Source organism: Rhinolophus sinicus, linkage group LG05, assembly GCF_036562045.2.
Source record: "Rhinolophus sinicus isolate RSC01 linkage group LG05, ASM3656204v1, whole genome shotgun sequence".
NCBI classification, from domain to species: domain Eukaryota; kingdom Metazoa; phylum Chordata; class Mammalia; order Chiroptera; family Rhinolophidae; genus Rhinolophus; species Rhinolophus sinicus.
In genome coordinates, this window is record NC_133755.1 from 100040926 (window position 1) to 100062205 (window position 21280).

Below are 21280 nucleotides of genomic sequence, written 5' to 3' on the forward strand. Positions count from 1 at the left end.
AAATGCAAGTATAGGATAATTCAACGGGATATTTGTTAATTAGCCACATATAATCAAAACAAAAAGAAAGGCTCTTTGATAAATGAACGCTTCTTTGTATCGACTGGCAGCACAATTTAAGAAATGGCTTATTATTCCTCTCTGAGTACATTAAATGAAATTAAGCCTTCACATTTAGTATTTTATATATATATATATATATATATATATACACATACACACACACGTATGTATATATGTGTATATGTACCGTGTTTTCCCAAAAATAAGACCTAGCCAGACTATATACATATATATACACACACACACACATACACACATATACACATATATGTATATATGTATATGAGTAAATGTAAGTAGATAATGTTGTACATTATTTTTCCCTTTTATGTATATACATGCCAATGAAATCATATAGAAGGTAAATGTGTACTCTGAAGGCAAAACACTGACAGTTTTCTTTGAATCTATGAATTATAAAATTTTATTGTTTTCACTTTCATTCCAGGTGAAATTTACCCCAAGATGTATCATATCTGTTTCTTTCTGGTGACATACATGGCACCACTGTGTCTTATGGTGTTGGCCTATCTGCAAATATTTCGTAAACTGTGGTGCCGACAGGTACGTATTTTAAATAATTTTTTTTTTGTTTTCTTCGAGATGTACTTAAAAACAAAATTTAAGTGTAGATTGAATCAGCATAATATATTTAAGGAATATATTTTGTCAACTGACTTAATAACTGTAAATTTCAAATCTCTGTGATTGATTGACAATTTTTGTCTGGGACTAATATTATAAATTTCACTTTTTATGAGAAATAACAAATAAAAATTCCTTTAAAGTTTCCTGATACTGTAAGTAAAGAACATTATTTTTTATGAGATTTATGTAATACATTTTTATTTTATGGGTTAAATCTCCAAATTTGAAAATTTTTTTAGAACAGTAAAAGAATCAAGCAAAATTTAGAATTAGAGAAACTATTTATAATGCTGATTTGAGAGTAGTGAAATTTGTTAGATAATTTTACTACATCAATGAATGTATTCATTCACTCAGTTGTTCACTCATCAAATATTTATCATGTTTCTTTTGCATATGTGTCTGAGTAAAAGCTAAATGCTCCAGTCAGTCATTGATTAATTCATAGCCTACAGGAGGGAAATAGTCAGATGCAGAGCGAAAATCACCATAACAAATGGAAGCACAGGGAGTCAGAGGAGGGTTTAGTGTAGGGGGATCTAATTCAGAGCAGGTAATATTTAAGCTAAACCATAATGATTTGTAGGGAATCACCAACAAACATGTAATGGTTTATAAAGGTACAAACAAAATAGCTCAGCATCTTGTAAACTGTATATTAAAATGCCACATTACTTAAAGATGTATATCTCTCTTTCTCTAAACGTATTGCCAGTACGTTGAGATTTCCAGGCTTGTGGAAAGCCATGCCCTTAGTCTATTTGCTCTGACATATTTGATCCAATTGAAAGAATTTATTGGGCCACTTTAATTCATTAAAATAATTTAGCAAACCTTTCATTTGGTTTTTGTCTGAGGATGAATCTTAATTTGGTTCCTCTTCAACCCTTGTTATTCAAAGCGGTTTTCAAGATCGTCTTTTACTGGTTGGATATGAGCAACAGTTGCAGTTTTCAACTCTATATGTCTCATAATTCCAACTTTCTTCTTTTCCTCTATTTTTGCAAATAAGTCATCTCTTTTATGACTTAATAAATATGACTAATACCAACCCTTATTAGTATTCTCTGCCATAATCCTTTTAACTAAAATAACAAATGTGTACCACTGTAAACCATAAATGGTGATATTCCTGATGATTATATCCTCAACACTCTTCACCTGCCCATGAAGTCAGTGTCATGTATTTTTCAAGTGTTTGTTAGTTTTGTACCCTGCTTCTTGGTGACTATTATCATACTGGTCAGTTTTTGCTAGGTTATTCAGCTGTTAAAAAAAAAAAAAAAAAAAGTATGTGGCTTGTGTCAACAATTTGTCTCACTTGGCTTCCATGTCAGTCCTGAGGACGGGCTGTGGCTATGCTCCACTTGTCCTCTCACTCCAAAACTCAGTCTAAACGAATAGCCTCCACTTGTCCTCTCACTCCAAAACTCAGTCTAAACGACTAGCAAGCATTTCCTGGGACATGCCATGCTGGGACTGAGGGAAAGGGTTATACAGCTGGAAGAAATATGTACTATCTCTTAAAGTTTCTGCTTTGAACTGGCTGTTATGTCTCCTCACCTTTCATTGGTCAAAACAAGTCATGTGGTTGAGCTTGACCACAAAGAAGGGAGGCATCCTTTTATCACAGGAAGACCCTGCAAGTCAAAGGACAATGGGGATCTTCTTATAAGCTAAGGCGTGAATAATACGGAATGATATAGTACAGCAAAGTAAAAAACATAGATTTAAGGTCCAAACTATATGAGTTTAAAACCAAACTCTACAACTTAATAGATACATGAATTTTTTCAATTATTTAAATGTCTGTCTAAATTCTCTCTTTCATCTTTAAAGTGGGGTTTAAAGTTCTATAATACAGCATTGTTACAGTTACTAGGTAGATTCATTCAAGTATCTTGAGCATAATAAGTTTTTATTAAATAAAATACTGTAACAATATAAGCTGTTATTCAACCTTTCAACTAATTCTGCTTATATTTCTAAAATAAGAAGCATGTGCTGACTTGGTGTTTGTGACTACTTTCTTAAATCGATCTCTTTCATACATTTTTAAATAACATTACATTGACTTTTTATTTGTCTATCTCCTCTACTAACTTGAAGACAGTACACTCTTGCCAGCATCTTGTATCCTTCCAATTAGTACATGCTTAGCCTGTGTCAGTTGCTCAATCAATACTTTGTAAGAAAAAAGTGAGTAAAATAATGACACAGTATTAGTTTGGTGCAAAAGTTATTGCAGTTTTTGCAATTATTTTTAACCTTTTAAACTGCAATTACTTTTGCACCAACCCAATACTTAGAAAGTTTAGATAAAGGAGGACAAACAGAATCCATTGCCCAGTCAGTGAGGAAGTTGAGAGGAAAAAATAGAATTTGAAAATTTTCTTGAAGGAGAAAAAGCATTTAATGAGCTTATAGAAGTAGAAATATGTTTTTTAGATTTAGACGAGAAATGTTACATATCATAGATTCGTATATTTGCTTATTCATTTATTTATAGATTGACATAACTTTAAAACTCTTTGAGGGTACCTGAGTCTGTCTTGTTCATCATTGTATCCCCAACATTAACATGGTAACTTGCACAATGACAGTACTCAAAACCAATTTACCGCTTTGTTATTTAAGCTTATAATTTTACATTTCTCAAACTCTAAATTAAGTTCAAAATTATACTACAAGTTCAGAAATAATCCACATTTCTTTGAGTTCCTTTGATGAATTGTCCTGGTAAATCTAAGCTGCATGATTCAGAAGATTTGCAGTAAAATGCCTGGGCTGGGAAGCTGAAAACATTTACAAAACATATTGGAATAGAAAATGTCAAGTTCAGCTCAGTTCACTTTAGCAGCCACAATAAACTAAATTAACCACAAGTGGGTGATTATATAGAATTCTGCTGGAGCAACTCTCAATTTCCAGCTGTTAATGTCTGCATACAGAGTTCCAAGGCATTATGTGTGCTAAATAACACATAGGCTAAATCAAGTGAGCCATCAAATGGAGGGCCTGTCCTGTTTGCTCATATTATTAGGAAGATGCATGAAATCAGCTCCATACTTTGGAATTAGTAAGTGTAACATTATTAGTGAGCAAAATGTTTGTCCTAGAAGGCTTTCTCAAGAACTTTAAGCCCCATTAAGAGAATTATTCTATGCTTTGCTATAATCTAATTAAATCTCTCTTTGAAAATGTGACTCAGAGAAGTCAGTCTTGAAATTCTACAGTCTTCTCTAAAACTCTTCTTTTTAAGACCTACTTACTCTTTGATTACTTGGCCTGTATGCATCTGTCAGCGATTTTTCCAGTTCTAGTCCTCATATAATTCAACACTTTAAACTTAATCATCATGTAAACGCATATTAATTCATTCCACAAATATTTATTAAGCAACTACTATGTATCTGGTACTGTGTGAGGAACTGGAGATGAACTATAACAGATATTTTAACTTAAAACTAAATTTAAAATGTCCAAGTTCTTTCCAATTTTGAAAGCACTTCCTTGTCCCAATTTTTATTATAGTCTCTTCTACTGACCTTTATTCTTCAACACTCTTCTAAGAGAACTTAATTAATACTTGGTGATGACAAGTTAGTTTAGTGTGAGGAAATAGAACATTATAATTGCAGAGGCAGAATCAAAAGGCAGTAACTCAATTCTACACATAGAAATAAAGAGCGTCAGTAAAGGTAACTACATAAGTAAATGTAAAAGATTATAAATGTATTTTTGTTTGTAAGCAATTTCTTCTCATATTTGACAAAAAAGCAACAGCATAAAGCAATAATTATAAAATTCTGAAGATTAAACTAATAATTTATAAAGATGTAATTCAAAGGAAGAGGAAGGAATGAAGGTATATTGTAGGAAAGTTTTTACATACTATTGGTATTAAGTTGGCATTAATCTATAGTATTTGTCTTTCTCTGACTTATTTAATTTAGCATAATACCTTCTAGATCCATCCATGTCGTCACAAATGGCAAGATTTCATTTTTTATGGCTAAGTAATATTCCATTGTATATATGTGCCGTATTTTCTCATCCATTCCTCTATCAATGGAAACTTAGGTTGTTTCCGTATCTTGGCTAGTGTAAATAATACTACAGTGAGCACAGAGGTACATATATCTTTTCAAATTAGTAATTTGCATTTCTTCAGATAAAGACCGAGAACTGGAATTAGTGGGTCGTAAGGTAGTTCTATTTCTAGTTTTTTGAGGAACCTCTATACTGTTTTCCATAGTGGCTGTACCAATTTACAGTCCAGCTAACAATGAATGAGGGTCCCCTTTTCTCTACATCCTCACCAACACTTGTTATTTGTTGATTTATTGATGATAGCCTTCCTGACAGGTGTGAGGTAGTATCTCATTGTGGCTTTGATTTGTATTTCCCTGGTGATTAATGATATTGAGCATCTTTTCATGTGTCTGTTTGGCCATCTGTATGTCCTCTTTTGAAAAATGTCCATTCAGATCCTCTGCACATTTTATATTGATTGTTTGGTTTTTTGATGTTGAGCTATATGAGTTCTTTATATAGTTTGGATATTCATCCCTTATCAGATGTATTGTTTGTAAATATCTTCTTCCATTCAGTAGGTTGCTTTTTTTTTGTTTTGTTGTTGGTTTCCTTTATGGTGCAAAAGCTTTTCAGATTGATGAAGTCCTATTTGTTTATTTTAGCTTTTGCTTACTTTGCCCTAGGAGACACATCCAAAAAAATATTGCTAACACCAATTTTTAGTAGAATTAAAACAAAAACAAAACAAACAAACAAAAAACAACAACAACAAAATAAATGAACAAACAAAACAGAAACAAACTCAGATACAGAGAAGTAATTGATGGTTGCCAAATGGGATGGAGTTTGGGGATCAATGAAAAAGTTGAGAGATTAAGAAATACAAATTGCCAGTTATCAAAATAGTCATGGGGATGTATAGTATAGTGAATATAGTCAATAATATTATAATAACCTTTATAGTGTCAGATGGGTACTAGACATATTATCAGGCTGATCACTTAGTAAGGTATATGACTAAACACTATGTTGTACACCTAAAAGTAATATAATATTGTATGTCAACTGTAATTTAAAAAATACATTTAAAAATAGTCTTAGCTATTAAAAAATGGTAAATTTTGTTATATAGATTTCACCACAATAAAAATAAAAGTTGATTTTTAAAAGTTGACATTAATCTAAACAGATTGTTTAAGGTTTTAATTATAATCCCTGGGGTAACTACTAGGAAAATAACTTTAAGAATGTATGGAAAGAAATAAGATAATTAAAATGGTTTACTAGAAATTATCTGTTTAATATAAAATAAAGCAACTAAATAGATATAATATATGGAGAGAACAAATAGCATAATAGCAGATATAAATCATAGCTTCTCAATAATTACATTAAATGTAAATAAGTAAAACACTCCAGGGATTGGCAGAATATTTAAAACAAACAATAAACCATGTTCCAACTCTATGCTATCTACAAGAGATATATCTTATATTCAAAGACAAATAGGTTATATGTAAAATATTGGAAAAGACATACCAAGCAAACAGTAACCAAAAGAAAGCTGGAGTATCCATATTAATATTAGACAAAAGAGATTTTAACAAAAAGTATTGCTATAGATAAAAAGGGACATTTTATAATGATGTCAATCCATCATGAAGGTATAAAAATTATGAACTTATCTTCATTTAACAACTGAAACCTACAATACATGAAGCAAAAATTAGCAGAATTGGAGGGAGAGATAGACAATACAACAATAATAGTTGAAAACGCCAATACTCCTCTTTCAGCAATAGGTAGAAAATCTAGGCAGCAGATTAACAAGGAGAAACTAGACTTGAACAAAACTATCCACTGACTAGATTTACAGCTATCTATAAAATAATCAGTCAGAAACAGGAGACTGTGCATTCATTTCAAGTGCACAAGGAATCTTCTCCAGGCCAGATCATATAGTAAGCCATAAAACAAGCTTAAAAACACTTGAAAGTGTTGAAAAAGTACTTTCTGCCATTATAATGGAATTATACTGGAAATTTATCATCGAAATAAAATTGAGAAAATGACAAGTATCTGGAAATTAAACGTTACAATTTTAAATGATCAATAGGTAAAAGAAGAAATCACAAAACACATTAGAAAATACTTTTAAATGAATGAAAATGAAAATACAATAGCAAAACTTATGAAATGCAGCAAAAGAAGTACTTGAAGGGAATTTGACATCTGTAATAACTATTCAAAAAGAATGAAGATCTCAAATTAATAACATAACATTCTACCTTAAGAAATGAGACATAAGGCAATATATAGATGATGTATTATAGAAATACACACCTGAAACCTATATAATTTTACTAATCTTTTATATAAAGGTTAATACTAACCTTTATTTATATCATCCCAATAAATTTAATAAAGATTAAAAGAAAAGAAATGAGCTAGAAAAAGTACTAAAAACCAAAGCAAATAGTAGGAAGGAAATAATGAGGATTAGAGTGTAAATAAATAAAATATAAGAAAACAATAAAAAAAGTCAATAAAACTGAAAGTTTGTCCTTTTAAAAGATCAGAGATAATGACAAAACTTTACCTAAATTAGCAAGGAAAAAAGAAGATCCAGATCACAAAAATCAGAAGTGAAAGAGGGACATCACTACAGACACTACGGAAATTTAAACAAACAAACAACAACAACAACAACAACAACAAAACTAGTGTAAAGGAATACAGAGATACTATAAAACAACATATGCCAAAAAATTAAATAACATAGAAGAAATGGAAAGAAATTGTAAAAGGACAAACTACTGAAACTGACCAAAGGAGAAATAGAAATATCTGAATAGACCCATTATAAGTGAAATATTGAATTAGTAATAAAGAACTTCCCACAGGAAAAACCTAGATGTCTTCAAAATTGACTTCTACCAAATATTTGGAGAAGTAGCACAAAACCTTCACAAATTCTTCCAAAAAATAGAAGAGAAGGGAATATTCTCCATCTCATTCCATGAGATCAGAATTACACTGATATTAAAGCCTCACAAAGACAACATAAGAAAACTATATACTAATATACTTATAAATATAGGTGTTAAAATACTCAACAATCTACTAGTAAACCAAATTTAATATATAAAAATGATTATATATGGTGACCAAATATAATGTAGTTCAGCAAAGTAACATGGGTTTAACACATGAAAATCATCAATGTAATACAACATACTAATAGAATAAAAGACAAAAACACACGATCATCTCAATAGATGTAGTAAAAACATTTTACAAAACATAACACGCTTTCAAGGTAAAAGAATTAAGCAACTCAATTTGATAGTGGACATCTAAAAAACCCCACAGCTAAAATGATACTTTATGGTGAAAGATGGAATATTTGACTGTTAAAATCAGGAACAAGACAAGGGTATCTGCTCTAATAATTTCTGTTCAATATTGAATAGAACTAGATTTTCCAGATTAACCAGTCTAGAAATAATATTAATAATAATAAAATAAAAGGAATCAAGTTTGTAAAGTAAAAAGTAAACCATCTCTTTTTGTTGATTACATGATCTTGTATAGAGAAAATCATAAAGAATCCACATGCAAAAATATGTTAGAGCTAATAAACAAGTTCAGCAAGTTTTGAGGATAAAAGATCTATAGACAAAAATCAATTTATTTTCTATATACAAGCAAAGAATGATTGAAAAATGAAATTAACAATTTTATTTAAAACAGAACCACAAAAAATAAAATACTTAGGAATAAATTTAATAAAAGAAGTACATGTTTTTTACTCTTACAACTGCAAAATATCGTTAATAATTAAAAAGGACTAAACAAATGAAAATATAGTCCATGTTCATGGATTAGAAGACTTAACATTGTTAAAACTGAAGAATTCCCCAGCTGTTTTTTATTTTGTTTTATTTTATTTTTTGCACAAATTGGCAAGCTGGTACTAAACTTAATATGGAAATACAAGGAATAGAGAATAGCTAAAATAATCTTCAAAAAGTACAAAGTTCGAAGACTCACTGCTTAAATGATAAATCTAATTATATAGCTAAAGGAATCAAGACAATCTGGTATTTGAATTCAGATGGCCATACTGGTCAATGAAATAGAATTTTGAGTCTGCAAATAAACCCTTATATTTATGGTCAATTGATTTTTGACAAGGGTGCCAATACAATTCAATCGGGAAAATCATAGTCTTGTCAACAAATGGTGCTGAGATAATGATATATACATAAGCAAAAGAATAGAGTTGGACTTCACCTTATACCACATATAAAATTTAACTTGAAATGGACTTTACATCCAAATATAAGAGCTAATACTATACAATTTTTAGAAGAAATCACATTTATTATGTGATCTTGGTCACATATCATTATGACCTTTGTTTAGGCAATGGTTTCATAAACATGAGACCAAAACCACAGGCAAAAAAAAAATTTTAAATATATAAATTGTGTGCTCTTGAAATAAAAACTTTTGTGTTTCAAAGTATACCATGAAGAAAGTGAAAAGGCATCCCACAGAATGGGAGAACTGCAAATCACATATATGATAAAGGACTAGTATCCCAAATACAAAAATAACTCTTGTGATTCACCAATAAAAAGAAATAACCTATTAAATATGGGCAAAGATTTGACTAAACATTTCTTCAAAAAAATGTATATATATAAATGGCCAATAAGCACATTGAAAGATTAGTTATTAGGGAAATGCACATCAGAACCATATTAGTTATTAGGGAAATGCAAAGCAAAACCACGAGATACCTCATCACAATAGAATGGCTAAAATAAAATTTAAAAAGACAGATAATAACAACTGTTGGTGAGGATATAGAGAAATTAGAATTCTCACACATTGCTGGTAGGAATAGAAAATAATGATGCCATTACTTTGGAAAACAGTTGGCAGTTTCTCAAAATCTTAAACAAATAATTACCATGTGACAATTCGTTCCTTAGGTATATACCCAAGAGAATTGAAAACATGTTCACACAAAAACTTAAATGTGGATGTTTATAGCAGCCTTATACATAGTAGCCAAAAAGTGGAAATAATCCAAGTGTCCATCAACTTATGTGTGGATAAACTAATTGTGATATATGCATACTATTTTTCAGTTATAAATAGAAATAAAGTATTTATACATGCTTCAATATGGATGAATCCTGAAAACATTAAGTGAGAAAAACCTTACACAGAAGACCACATATTGTAACAGTCTGTTTACATGAAATATAGAGAATAGGCAACTTTATAGCGCCAGACAGATTTGTGGTTGACCGCGGTCATAGAATGGGCCAGTGGAGAGTGACTGCTAATGGGTTTGCAGTTTTATGTTGGAGTGATGAAAATGTTCTGGAATTAGATAGTGATGGTATGATAATTGCACAGCTCTGTAAATACAATAAAAACCACTTAATTGTATCCCTTTAAAGGGTACACTTATGGCATATAAATTAGATCTCAATAAATCTGTTTTTTAAAAAGAAAAAACAAGAAAATGATGGGTTTTTAAAAATTTTAAAAAACACACTGAAGATAGAGGGAAATTTCTTTTAGAAAATTCTGCTGAAATTTTAGGGAAGGAAAAAAAGATAAACACACAATTCAACATGTTGCAGATATAATGGGACCTAGCCAAAAGTTGTTTGTACCTGTAGATTTTAAAGTCCATAAGAGTTCAGAAGCATAAGAGGGCCTATTCTTTGAAAACCATTTGTTGGATCCCAGGAAGGAGGGGAAAAAAAATTCTAGAAACAAAGCAACAACAACAAACAAATTGCTAATTGACTTTGTGATGGAATAATGTTGAGAGACAACAGATCTGGGAACTGACAAGGGACAGGAAGTATGGTTTGTGGGGGTTGGGCCAGGGAGAGCAGTTGTAGTCCATAGGGCTCTCTGTAGCATCTGAAAGTAGAGCTATTTACTGTGAGAATGAAGTCAAGGGCTGGGACAAAGAAAGTTATGATCCTCATCATAAAACTTAGCATGTGCCTCTAAACTCTAACAGAGCAGTGCCAAGGTCAAATAAAAACTGTCAAGAAGTCAGAGGTAAACAGAAAGAAGTCATTGGTCTTCTAAACACAATCCTCCTCAAATGGCACTGCGTGTAAGGAACAAGAAAAAAGTCTCTGTTCCTGCCAGACAGAGAAATATAAGGAGGTTATTGTTTCATATGAGACAGCACCTCTTAAGTATCAGTTGCCCTCTATTATAATAAAGTGCTTAATGAGTTAAAGAATAGAGGAAAGACAAAGAACTGTCCTCCTGGACATCTGGTAAGTCCTAAGAAAAAGCCATCATTCAAACTCTTATACCCTTCCAGCTGCCAACTTAACAATATTAAGTCTTCTGATCCATGAACATTTATTTAGGTCTCTCCATTTATTTAGGTCTTCTTTATTATCTCAGGAATTTTCTTAACTTTCTGGATACATATTTTGTCCACATTTTGTTAAATACATGCTTTTGCTGTTGAAACTTGTGTTATTTAATTTTCCAATTGTTTATTGCTGGGGTAGAACCAGTTTTTATTTACTGAGTTTGTTTCTTGCCTATTGCTAAATTCGTGTATTAGTTCTGGTGCCTTTTTTGTAGATTCCTTATGATTGTCTCTGTAAGCAATAAAGTCTTCTCAATCTCTCTGCCTTTTATCTATTTTTCTGGTGTCCTTGTACTGGTGAGGATCTCCAGTACAATGTTGAGTAGAAGTGATGACAGATTACTTCATTGTCTTATTTCCAATCTTAGAGGAAAGTGTTCATCTTTTACCATTAGGTAGGATGATGACTAGAGGTTTTTCATCAATAGTTTTATCAGGTGGAGAAAGTTTCCTTCTATTACTGGTTTGCTAGTTTACTGAGAGTTTTATGTTGAAAAAGTATCGAATTTTTCAAATTCATTTCCTTAATCTTTTGAAATGATCATATTTTTTCTTTTATTCTGTTAATATGATAAATTACATTGATTGATTTTTGAATATTAAACTACACTGCATTGCTGTAATAACTCTTATTGATTTATTGACTGAAATCTACTATCCTTTTTGTATGTTTCTTGATTCGATCATATATTTTAAAGGAGCTTTTCATCTCTAGTCTTGAGAGATATTTCATCAGTGGGTTCTTTTCCTTGTTGTCATATCTTTGATTATTAGGATAATCAAATGAGGCCATAGTTTGTTGGAAGTATTATCATTTTTTTTTTTTATTTAAGAAAGAGTAAGAATAAGATTGGTATTGTTTATTCTCTACTCTTTGATTGAATTCATCAGTGAATTTATCTGGATCCAAACTTTCTTTGTAGAAAGGTTTATAACAATACGTAATGTTAGTGTTTGTATTTTAAATTTTCAAAGTATCCATTTACGTTTGCAAACCTATTGGTTATTCATAATATATTTTTATTCCCTTTTAATGTCTGCAATATGTTTGTCTTTACCTAAAACTTCATCCTGGTCATAAATACTTCTTAAGACAGCAGATTTCAAGCTCCATCACTTATATGATATTTTCAATTCATAGCTATAATCATACCTCTTCCAGGATGTATTTTCATGTCAAAGATGATTTTAAAGTTTATTTATAATGGTGGAATAAAAGTGGTGTGTGTGTGTGTGTGTGTGTGTGTGTATGTGTGTGTGTTTTCCAGATACTGACATGGCAGGGAAAAAGACCTGTCCATGTGGACAGTTTCCCAGGCTGGATTTTTCAAAGCTCTTTTATATTATTATTAATGCTTTCATATAACTACACATATGTTTAAACTTTACTGACATTTATATCACATTGTGTTTATAATGTGAAGTTTATAAATGAAAACCTTGCATCATGATGGGAAAAGATGAGCTTTATAGTCAGACAGCACTGAGTGCTAATTCTAGCTTATCAATTATTAAAGATACAGATTTGGATATTTTATTTCATTCTCCTCAATGCCTGCTTGGTTATCTATGATATGAAATTTATAATAATCTACTGTCAGGAATGCATTAGATTTTTCAAGATTATGCATAGTTCCTGGTGCTCAGTTAGTATCACTGATTTCTATTAATATTATGCTGACTTTCTCTAGACAGAGACAACTTATCAATGAGGTATTTGCATGTATCCTCAACAAAAGTGCAGAATTAAACATCTTCTGTCCTTATTTAGATCATCATCTAAAAGGGGATGTGATCACGGCTATTTTTTTTTTTTTTGATTGCAGGGACCATAGCCATATTCCCTGTGGCCATTTCTGTTTATGGGAACTCTGTGTCTGATGGTTGTAGAGGTCATCAGATGCAGGGTATTGATTCTTTCCTTCAGGGGAGCACTCAATAATACAATTGCTAAAGTCTAATGATCTCTCAGAGATCATTTAGAAAACAGTTCAAGGTCATTTAGCAGACATTTATAGGGTTACCTATGCTGAAGTCCTTCTGGAACTTTCTAACATCTATTGCAGTTTCTCCTCAATTATTTTAAAGATTATTTAAAAAGAGACTTACAGAGGAGGAAGGATTCTCAGCTCCTATCACCTGCCAATCACGGATAAGAATCACAGGTGGAGCTACCACTATATGGAAAGGTCGGCCTACATGGCAGGACATACAGAGAAAGAAGATAAATCATTTTCCTTTTTTTTTAAGGCCATTATTTAAGGCCAGGTATCATTAACTTCATTTGTTCTTTTTTGAGAGAGAATAGATATGGTCAAAAGAAGCATTATATTAATTCATCTGTGTAAATATCAAAGTAAAATTCTGCTCTCAAAGATCATCTAACAGACCTCAATCTTTTGATGTATAAAACATGATAATCCATCGAACATCCATTCTGAGAGACCACAGGGACACAGTTGTCTATCCCAGTTTGCAGCCCAGATATAAAAACAACAGCTGAATGATCTTAATAGAACTAAGATGGCCATATGTATAAGCTTACTGGCACATTTTCTTTTTAAAAAAATTACACGTGCTGAATTTTATTGTTTTGTTCACTAAACACTGTCAATCTCCATGAGCTTATAATTAAGAAAATATTATTTTTGGAGGGACTCCTTGCTGTTATCAAATAACTTGAAAAGAAAAATTGTGTAACTGTCTTTACTAATTCCAGGTATTTGAAATGTTCATGTAAGACCACAGGGATTCTCAGTGTGTTTGTGTGCATGTTAAAGTGACACACCATAAAATTGGTTTCAAGCTATTTCGTAACAATACATAGTAAGCAACAGAGAATATTTTATTTTTTATTCCCTTCATGCAAAGGTTTACATTGGCCAACTCGGAGAAGCAGAAAACCTAATAAAAAGCAATAGTTAAGTCCTATCCCGCCACCTAGCAGCAGGTGGCAGTATTGATACACGAAAAATCCTTCAGGTTCCCATTGCAATTACCTGTTAGGTTTTTCTTTCAATTTTGGTATCTGAGCCGAAACAGAATTCCTAAAAAGATAATATGGTTGCCATCCCTTTACTGTTCTTCTTCTCCAGTTTTTATTTCTCTCTTTTTTTCTAATTAAGAGTTTTTTTGTTTGTTTTGTTTTAGAGCAGTTTTAGGTTCTCAGCAACATTTAACTGGAAGGTACAGAGAATTCCTATGTACTCCCCAGCTGACAACATGCACAGCGTCCCAATTATGACATCCCTCACAAAAGTGGTTACAACTGATGAACTTATACTGGCGCAGCATAATTACCCAAAGTCTATAGTTTATTTTACAGTTCACTCTTAATGTTGTACATTCTGTGGCTTTGGACAATGTATCCAAATACATGGTATAATATATAATGACATGAATCCATCATTATGATATCATATAGAGTATTTTCACTACCCTAAAAGTCCTGTGTACTTTGCCAATTTCATTCCTCCCTACTTCAGTTACTGATCTATTTATTGTATTCAGTTTTACCTTTTCCAGGATTAACATAGTCAGAACCATATATGTCGTCTTTTCAGTTAGGCTTCTTTCACTTAGTTAAATGTAAATTTAAGTTTTCTCTATTTTTTTTCATGGATTGATAGCTCATTTCTTTATAGCATTGAATATTCCATTGTCTCTACAACTTCTCTTTTTATAAAGAGATATCTATTCCATTTGCAGCTCTCTAATTTAGACCTTGACAAAATTGTAATGTTTCAACTTTTTTTTGTTTTTTCCATTCAATCTCCTATTTGGCACTCACATGTATCACTCAAGCACACTCTGTTCAGTAAATGTTCTGGGGAAATAGGCCCTCAAACCTCTCAGACCACAGGAGCCTGGGGCGCTCTCCTTTCTGTGTCTTATAATCACTTCTCCAAAGTGGAACTTTGCTCAGTCAGGTAACAATAAAGGGTCTCCACTCCTTTCAGATCCCTGGAACATCATCTGTAGTTCAGAGAAAATGGAAGCCCCTGCAGCCTGTCTCACAGCCTCGAGGGCCAGGACAGCAGACCAAGTCCAGGATTAGCGCTGTGGCTGCTGAAATAAAGCAGATCCGAGCCAGAAGGAAAACAGCCCGGATGCTGATGGTTGTGCTTTTGGTGTTTGCAATTTGCTATCTACCAATTAGCATCCTCAATGTGCTAAAGAGGTAAAGTTCATTTATTATTTGAAAATGTAGTGACCTATTATTTCTTGGTTCTTAATGAAGAGCTTTGTTTTTTAAGCCTGAGAAAAATCTACACCCTGTCTAGATAGCTTGTCAGGCTAGATAACTCTGTTGTTGTTACCAGCAGGTAAGGGAAACAGCCTTGTAGAGTGCTCAGATTGTAAATTCTCTTGTCCATGCAAATTCTCTTTTAAATGGCAAACATAAAACAGATGGTCCCCTGACCTCTTCAAGCTAATTGCTAAGCCTTAGATGCAGGAAAAAAATTCTAATGAAAAAAAAAAAAAAATCTCATTTACAGTTTGGAGTTCTCTTTTGATCAAAACAAATGGGTTTTCCCAAACTTTGTTTTCAAAGACATAGGGAATTGTGACAGAATTCTCTCTAAAGGATAAAAAAAAAAGAGATAAGAATGTTCTGTTAGTATTCTAATTATACTTAAAAATGTGTTTGTGAGCACAGGCACATAAAAATGACACTGTGACACATACCGTGTTTTGAACGCTTAAACAGAAAGAAAGAAAATCCATTTCCTAAAGTCATTGAATCAAACTCAGGATGAATATTAATAAAAATCAGCACTAAATTTTTCAGTCAGAGAAAGTATGTTATTTGTTACACTATAGACACACAGTTAAGTTCAAACAATTGACCAACACAACACAGCTGATGCCGGGCAATGGTACATTTGAACTTCACGGCAAGCCATTTTATGGAGAATTATCATAACTGTTGCACATAGACTAGTCCCAAGGTAATACTAATTCTGTTTATAATAGACTTAGAACTAAAACTAGGATTGCTGCTCTCACTTCTTGCTGATTTAGAGTCAATATCATGTTCCTCACAGCTGGGATCTTTGGAGAGAGCTTTGGGGGGAGTCACGCATATGAAAGGTGGTATAATCAGCTGTAAAGAGTCCTAATTGTCTTTGGCCCTTGTTTTTGATTGCTTCATGCCTTTTTAAATGGAGAAAAAAATGCAAAATGCCCTTTCGTTTAATAATATTATTTACTACAGACATCGTCTTAAAGGTAAAAGACTTTTGGCAGCTTGGGTTCTTGAAACATAAACTAGCTCACAAGAAAATGAGCTACTTTGCTTTCCATATCTTTTCATAATACCCCTTATTTTTCTTGACCACAGAAATCCTATACAAATGTATTGTGGTCTTTTGCTAGATGTTATTTTCTTCCCTTAAGAACTTAGTAAATATGCTGTGATACTGGATGAGTTTTCTCTCTCTTTTTCCTTCTTTTTTTTTCTTCCTTTTTTTTCCTTTTAGTTTAGTCAGTCTAAATTCAATGAAAATTAAGTTTACTGCTCTCTGGGTTGCTCCTTTGGATTTCCAGCATGTCAGCCCTTGTACCTTTTGTTTGGCTATTTCCAAATACCTATTTGTCCATAATATTTCACTTATTCTTCTGACTTAAACACCTTTCTCTCCAAGAAAAGAAAATTGCTTTCTAAGGGGAAAATCCATGTTTAATTTAAAATATTTTCAATTTTTTGAGCATCCTGCTCTTTTTCACAAAATACAAAAATTTTTAAATAACCTCAAAAATTATTTTTCTTTTTGCCACACACATTTACTTCAAATGTGTATCTCTTTGTTTACCCTTGCATCTACTTGTTTTCTTTCTCATATAAATTTCTAAATTCATTTCTTTGAAATCAATTAATTAATTTTTTTGCCTATCAAAACCAACTTTTTTAAAGCAGTTCTGATTTGTCTAGGATTTCAAAGATGTATTGTGGTAGAGAGTCATAACATATTACTAATTCCATTTGTCCATGTTGTTTCACACTATATTGTAGTTTTTGTAGAATTCCAGTCATCCATAAAGCATCACTTTATTCTGGAAATGCATATCTATCATGGTCACAAATCACACAATCAGTGGTGGAATCTCTGACAGGAAACGCATTATAATCCTCAGCCTATAAATTGATGGAGTAGTTGTAAGTTACCTGCTGTTGGCTAGTGAATAGAATTACATAGACAGGATATTCTAAATACAGACAAATCTTAAAAATGATCGTTAAAGGTATCATAATGAAAGATTTTTCAGAGTTAGAAATAATAAAATAATTAAAACTCATACATTTTAAGAAATTACCAGAATTTTGCCTACTGAAAACTAACTCTCCTCTGGATATAAAGACATCCCAGCGGTAAATCTCAGCATGGGAAGATTGGAGTTGAAGAAATTTAATACTTTGATCAATGCACAAATAAAAGTAGGAAGAAGTACCTAGACACCGCAATTTAGGAGTGCTTTGTAAATGCTAATGGAATAACAACAAACACTGCTCAATTGCATTTACAGACAAAATGAAAGAAATATTAATAGCTACATATTCAACTTCTGTATTCTTGCCCACAAGAAATAATATTGCATCTGCTGTTTATAAGAAAGACAGAGACCGGCTTCTCTGACCTGATTAGACTTTTGATTTATTAATCGTGACTTAGAGGTTCTGTTTAGGAGCTGAAGTTATTCTAAACTCACTGTGGTGCCATAAAGCTACCAACATCAATGTCTGCCACAGAGGAAGAGGGGAGTCAGGCAGCTTCTTTCAAGGGCTTTGTTCATCCTTGAATTGAATTATTTAAAAGGTATTCTCCAGAATCACACTAGTTATCCTGTTATTGTTTCTTTTCTTACAGAGTATTTGGGATGTTTACCCACACTGAAGACAGAGAGACTGTGTATGCCTGGTTTACATTTTCACACTGGCTTGTCTATGCCAATAGTGCTGCGAACCCAATTATTTATAATTTTCTCAGTGGTGAGTTTTCAACTGTTTTTTCTATAGAAAATCACAATTCTAACCAAGGATGAGGGACCAATGGCCTGAAGGTTTTGAATACTCTTGAACTGTGTGAAGAGCTTAGATGCCATACAAGGAGAAAAATATTTCCCTGATCTGATTTGTCTTCAGGTTTTTCCCTTATGAACAGGAAAACATGTAACCTGAGTCATCAGAGAAAGTTATCTAAGGGATTTTTCCCCCTAAAATTTGGAAGAAATGTTGAAATAGGAAGGAAGTGAAAATTGTGTGAACTGAATAACACGGAATCTTGCTTGTCATACATTAAACTTAAATTTTAAAAATGTTAGTTAATTTTATCTGAAACTAAAACAGCCTTGTTATATTATTCCCTTGGCCAACATTCGTAGCCTAATTGAGATTGAATTGGAACATTTGCACTTTTAGATACTTTTCTAAATTTACATTTTTTTTGTGGGTAACATCTCGGGTTTTTCTCAAGATCTCTCACTGACCAAATGATATTACTCCTAAATAACACCTCAACTAAATGATACATATATCTGTAACTTATTTCATCTATCTCTGTTTATGGCATCAATATAGTTATAAAAATCATTTAACTAATTATTGTTTTATTTAAAAACATTTTGCCTGATTGACTTTTAAAAATGTGTTTTAATTAGCTACATCTTTGCATTGTTTTCTTCTCTAACTGGTTGGCTATTTCTTTTTCATTTCTATCTCCAAATATATTATAATTATATATGGAGGAGTGATTTATTTTATTGCATACTTAATAAAGTATGGGCATTTTCCAACTTCATATCTGACTTTCTGGGTTATAAAAATTAAAAAGACAGCCAACTAGTCAATTAGATTTTTTAAAAATAACTCTTTGTTCAAACCTTGCATGCACCCTATATGTATGAATGTTTTATTTCACTTGTCAGAGAATCAGGTTGTATATATGTGAGGTTTGTTTTGTATTCAGTTGCCCCTTTTCATGCTTTCCCCTGCCACACCCAATTCCAGTCTCCAAAATAAAGACTACATTAGGTCTGAGACAACGGATAGGACTCTTCAGGTGCAGTGTTTGAAGGGAGAAGGGACCACGTGGAGCTGTGGTTTGTTAAGCCGCTGGGAAGCAATTGCCAAGGGGTTGAGGGTAACTAAAGCCCTGAGCCTTGCACCAAGCAGGTAAAACCTACTAGGAGTTAGTAGGGAGAAGTGTTTGAAATGGAAGCTGGAAGCCATAGAACCAAGTCCAAGTGCTATTATGTAGTTAAGACCGAAGCAGGAAAGGAGGCTGATAATCACTGGGGACTTATGTCCCTGCTATTGTGTTGGCCCTTAACCTTCATCTTCTCATTTAATCACTCAGTAACCCAGTTGGTAATTGAGGCTTGGACAAAAGAAATTATTCCCAACACTGCCATTTACCCTTAAAAATGTAATTGTTTCATTTTCATATTTCTCTAATTTCATGTCAGTTATCTAAAGACAAGGAATAACTTCAAAAGTTGTTTATTTTCCCATTTTGTTTGTTGTTCTGTCTATGCAAATTATAAAAATTTAGAGATTTTCTAAGTATTTGAAGATGTTTTTCTAGATATTTTCAATTGATTGTTTCAGTAGAACAGTTTCTTCAGAGTAAAATGCAGGGGTAATTTCAGTATAGTTTTGGCTAAGTATAAGTTTTATCATTCTTGAAATTATTAAATATTTCTGGGCTTTCTTCTATTGATGATCACTTTTATTATGTATAGTTAACTAGTTAAAAATAACCCATATTCATAAATATGAGTTTTGACTCTAAAGGAATGAAACAAACTCCAAATATCGCACATGAAAAGCAGTCTCATTATTTTATAAAAATACCTCATTGTTTCAGGAGTCTACCAAGCTTCCAGTAACTCAATTTCCTTTTCCTATTTTCCCCATCTTTGCAAAATGTTACACCTCGTTGTTAGTTTGGCTCAAGGGAGCAACTCAGTTGTACCCTATTCATGATTTGTTAAAACATTTACCACAATTCATTTTCCTTTCATTCTCCCTGGTTTGCCAGGAAAATTTCGAGAGGAATTTAAAGCTGCATTTTCTTGCTGTTGCCTTGGAGTTCACCATCACCCCGAGGACCGGCTCACCAGGGGGCGAACAAGCACAGAGAGCCGGAAGTCGCTGACCACCCAGATCAGCAACTTTGATAACATATCAAAACTCTCAGAGCAAGTTGTGCTCACTAGTATAAGCACACTCCCAGCAGCCAATGGAACGGGGACGCTTCAAAACTGGTAGAATATTTATTCATATGAGAAGGATACCTGAGTAAAACTATTATTTTTTAAAAATATCTCTGTGCACAGAAATTTTATTATCCTCATGACCTAAAGCTAAAGTTACTCTGTGGACCCATTTTTTTTAAAAAAGAAAAATCTATTGCTCTTTGGAAATAAAAATGTCAGTTTAAAAAAAATTCTCAATTTTTTATTTAAATATGTTAGACATTTAACCTTCTACTGAATTTATTTCGGGCTATTTCACTTTTAGCTTCATGTATTATGATTTGTGTCAATTAAATGTTTAAACATTTCCAATTCTAATTGTTATTTCAATCTCGAAATTCAAATTTGTTGCTAAGAATAACCAAGAGTTATCCAGTGATTTTCTTTCAACTACTAAAAGAAATAGCAATCACTAACTGAATCAACAACAGACATTTCAGTTTATAGTTAAAAAAAAGAAAGTCACAAAAGACTGTCATTATGATGTGACATCTGAGAGAATATTTATATACAAAATAGCATATTATATTACTCAAAAGCTACCTTTAAATATATATATATATATATAAATATACTATTAAACTTTATTTTCCATTAATTTTATCATGCATCAACACAATTTTCTCAGGTTTGTAACTTTACTATTGCTAGCATTTCTCATCTCAACATATGGCCAGTAAGACTCAGTATTAAAATAAAACTTTTAGAGTAACTATGAATACATAATGATTTCCATCTCCAAGACTTCAGCATTTAAAAAATGAGATAAAATTACACTGTTATAGTCTTTAACCAATAAAAATAATGTAGTTGGCTATGGGGAATTAAATTAAGAATGCAATT

General features: G+C 32.1%; 1 protein-coding gene across 1 annotated transcript in view; it reads left to right on the forward strand.

Annotated features, from left to right (window-relative positions):
* HCRTR2 (hypocretin receptor 2) overlaps positions 1 to 20705 on the forward strand; it is a 94262-nt gene extending 73557 nt beyond the window's left edge. Inside the window, exons 4-7 of the mRNA XM_019734592.2 lie at positions 512 to 627; positions 15139 to 15359; positions 18049 to 18170; positions 20221 to 20705. Of these exons, the coding sequence (XP_019590151.2) occupies positions 512 to 627; positions 15139 to 15359; positions 18049 to 18170; positions 20221 to 20450 (689 nt within the window). The 3' untranslated portion in view covers positions 20451 to 20705. The remainder of the gene's footprint in view (positions 1 to 511; positions 628 to 15138; positions 15360 to 18048; positions 18171 to 20220) is intronic.
* The last annotated feature ends 575 nt before the right edge of the window (positions 20706 to 21280 follow it).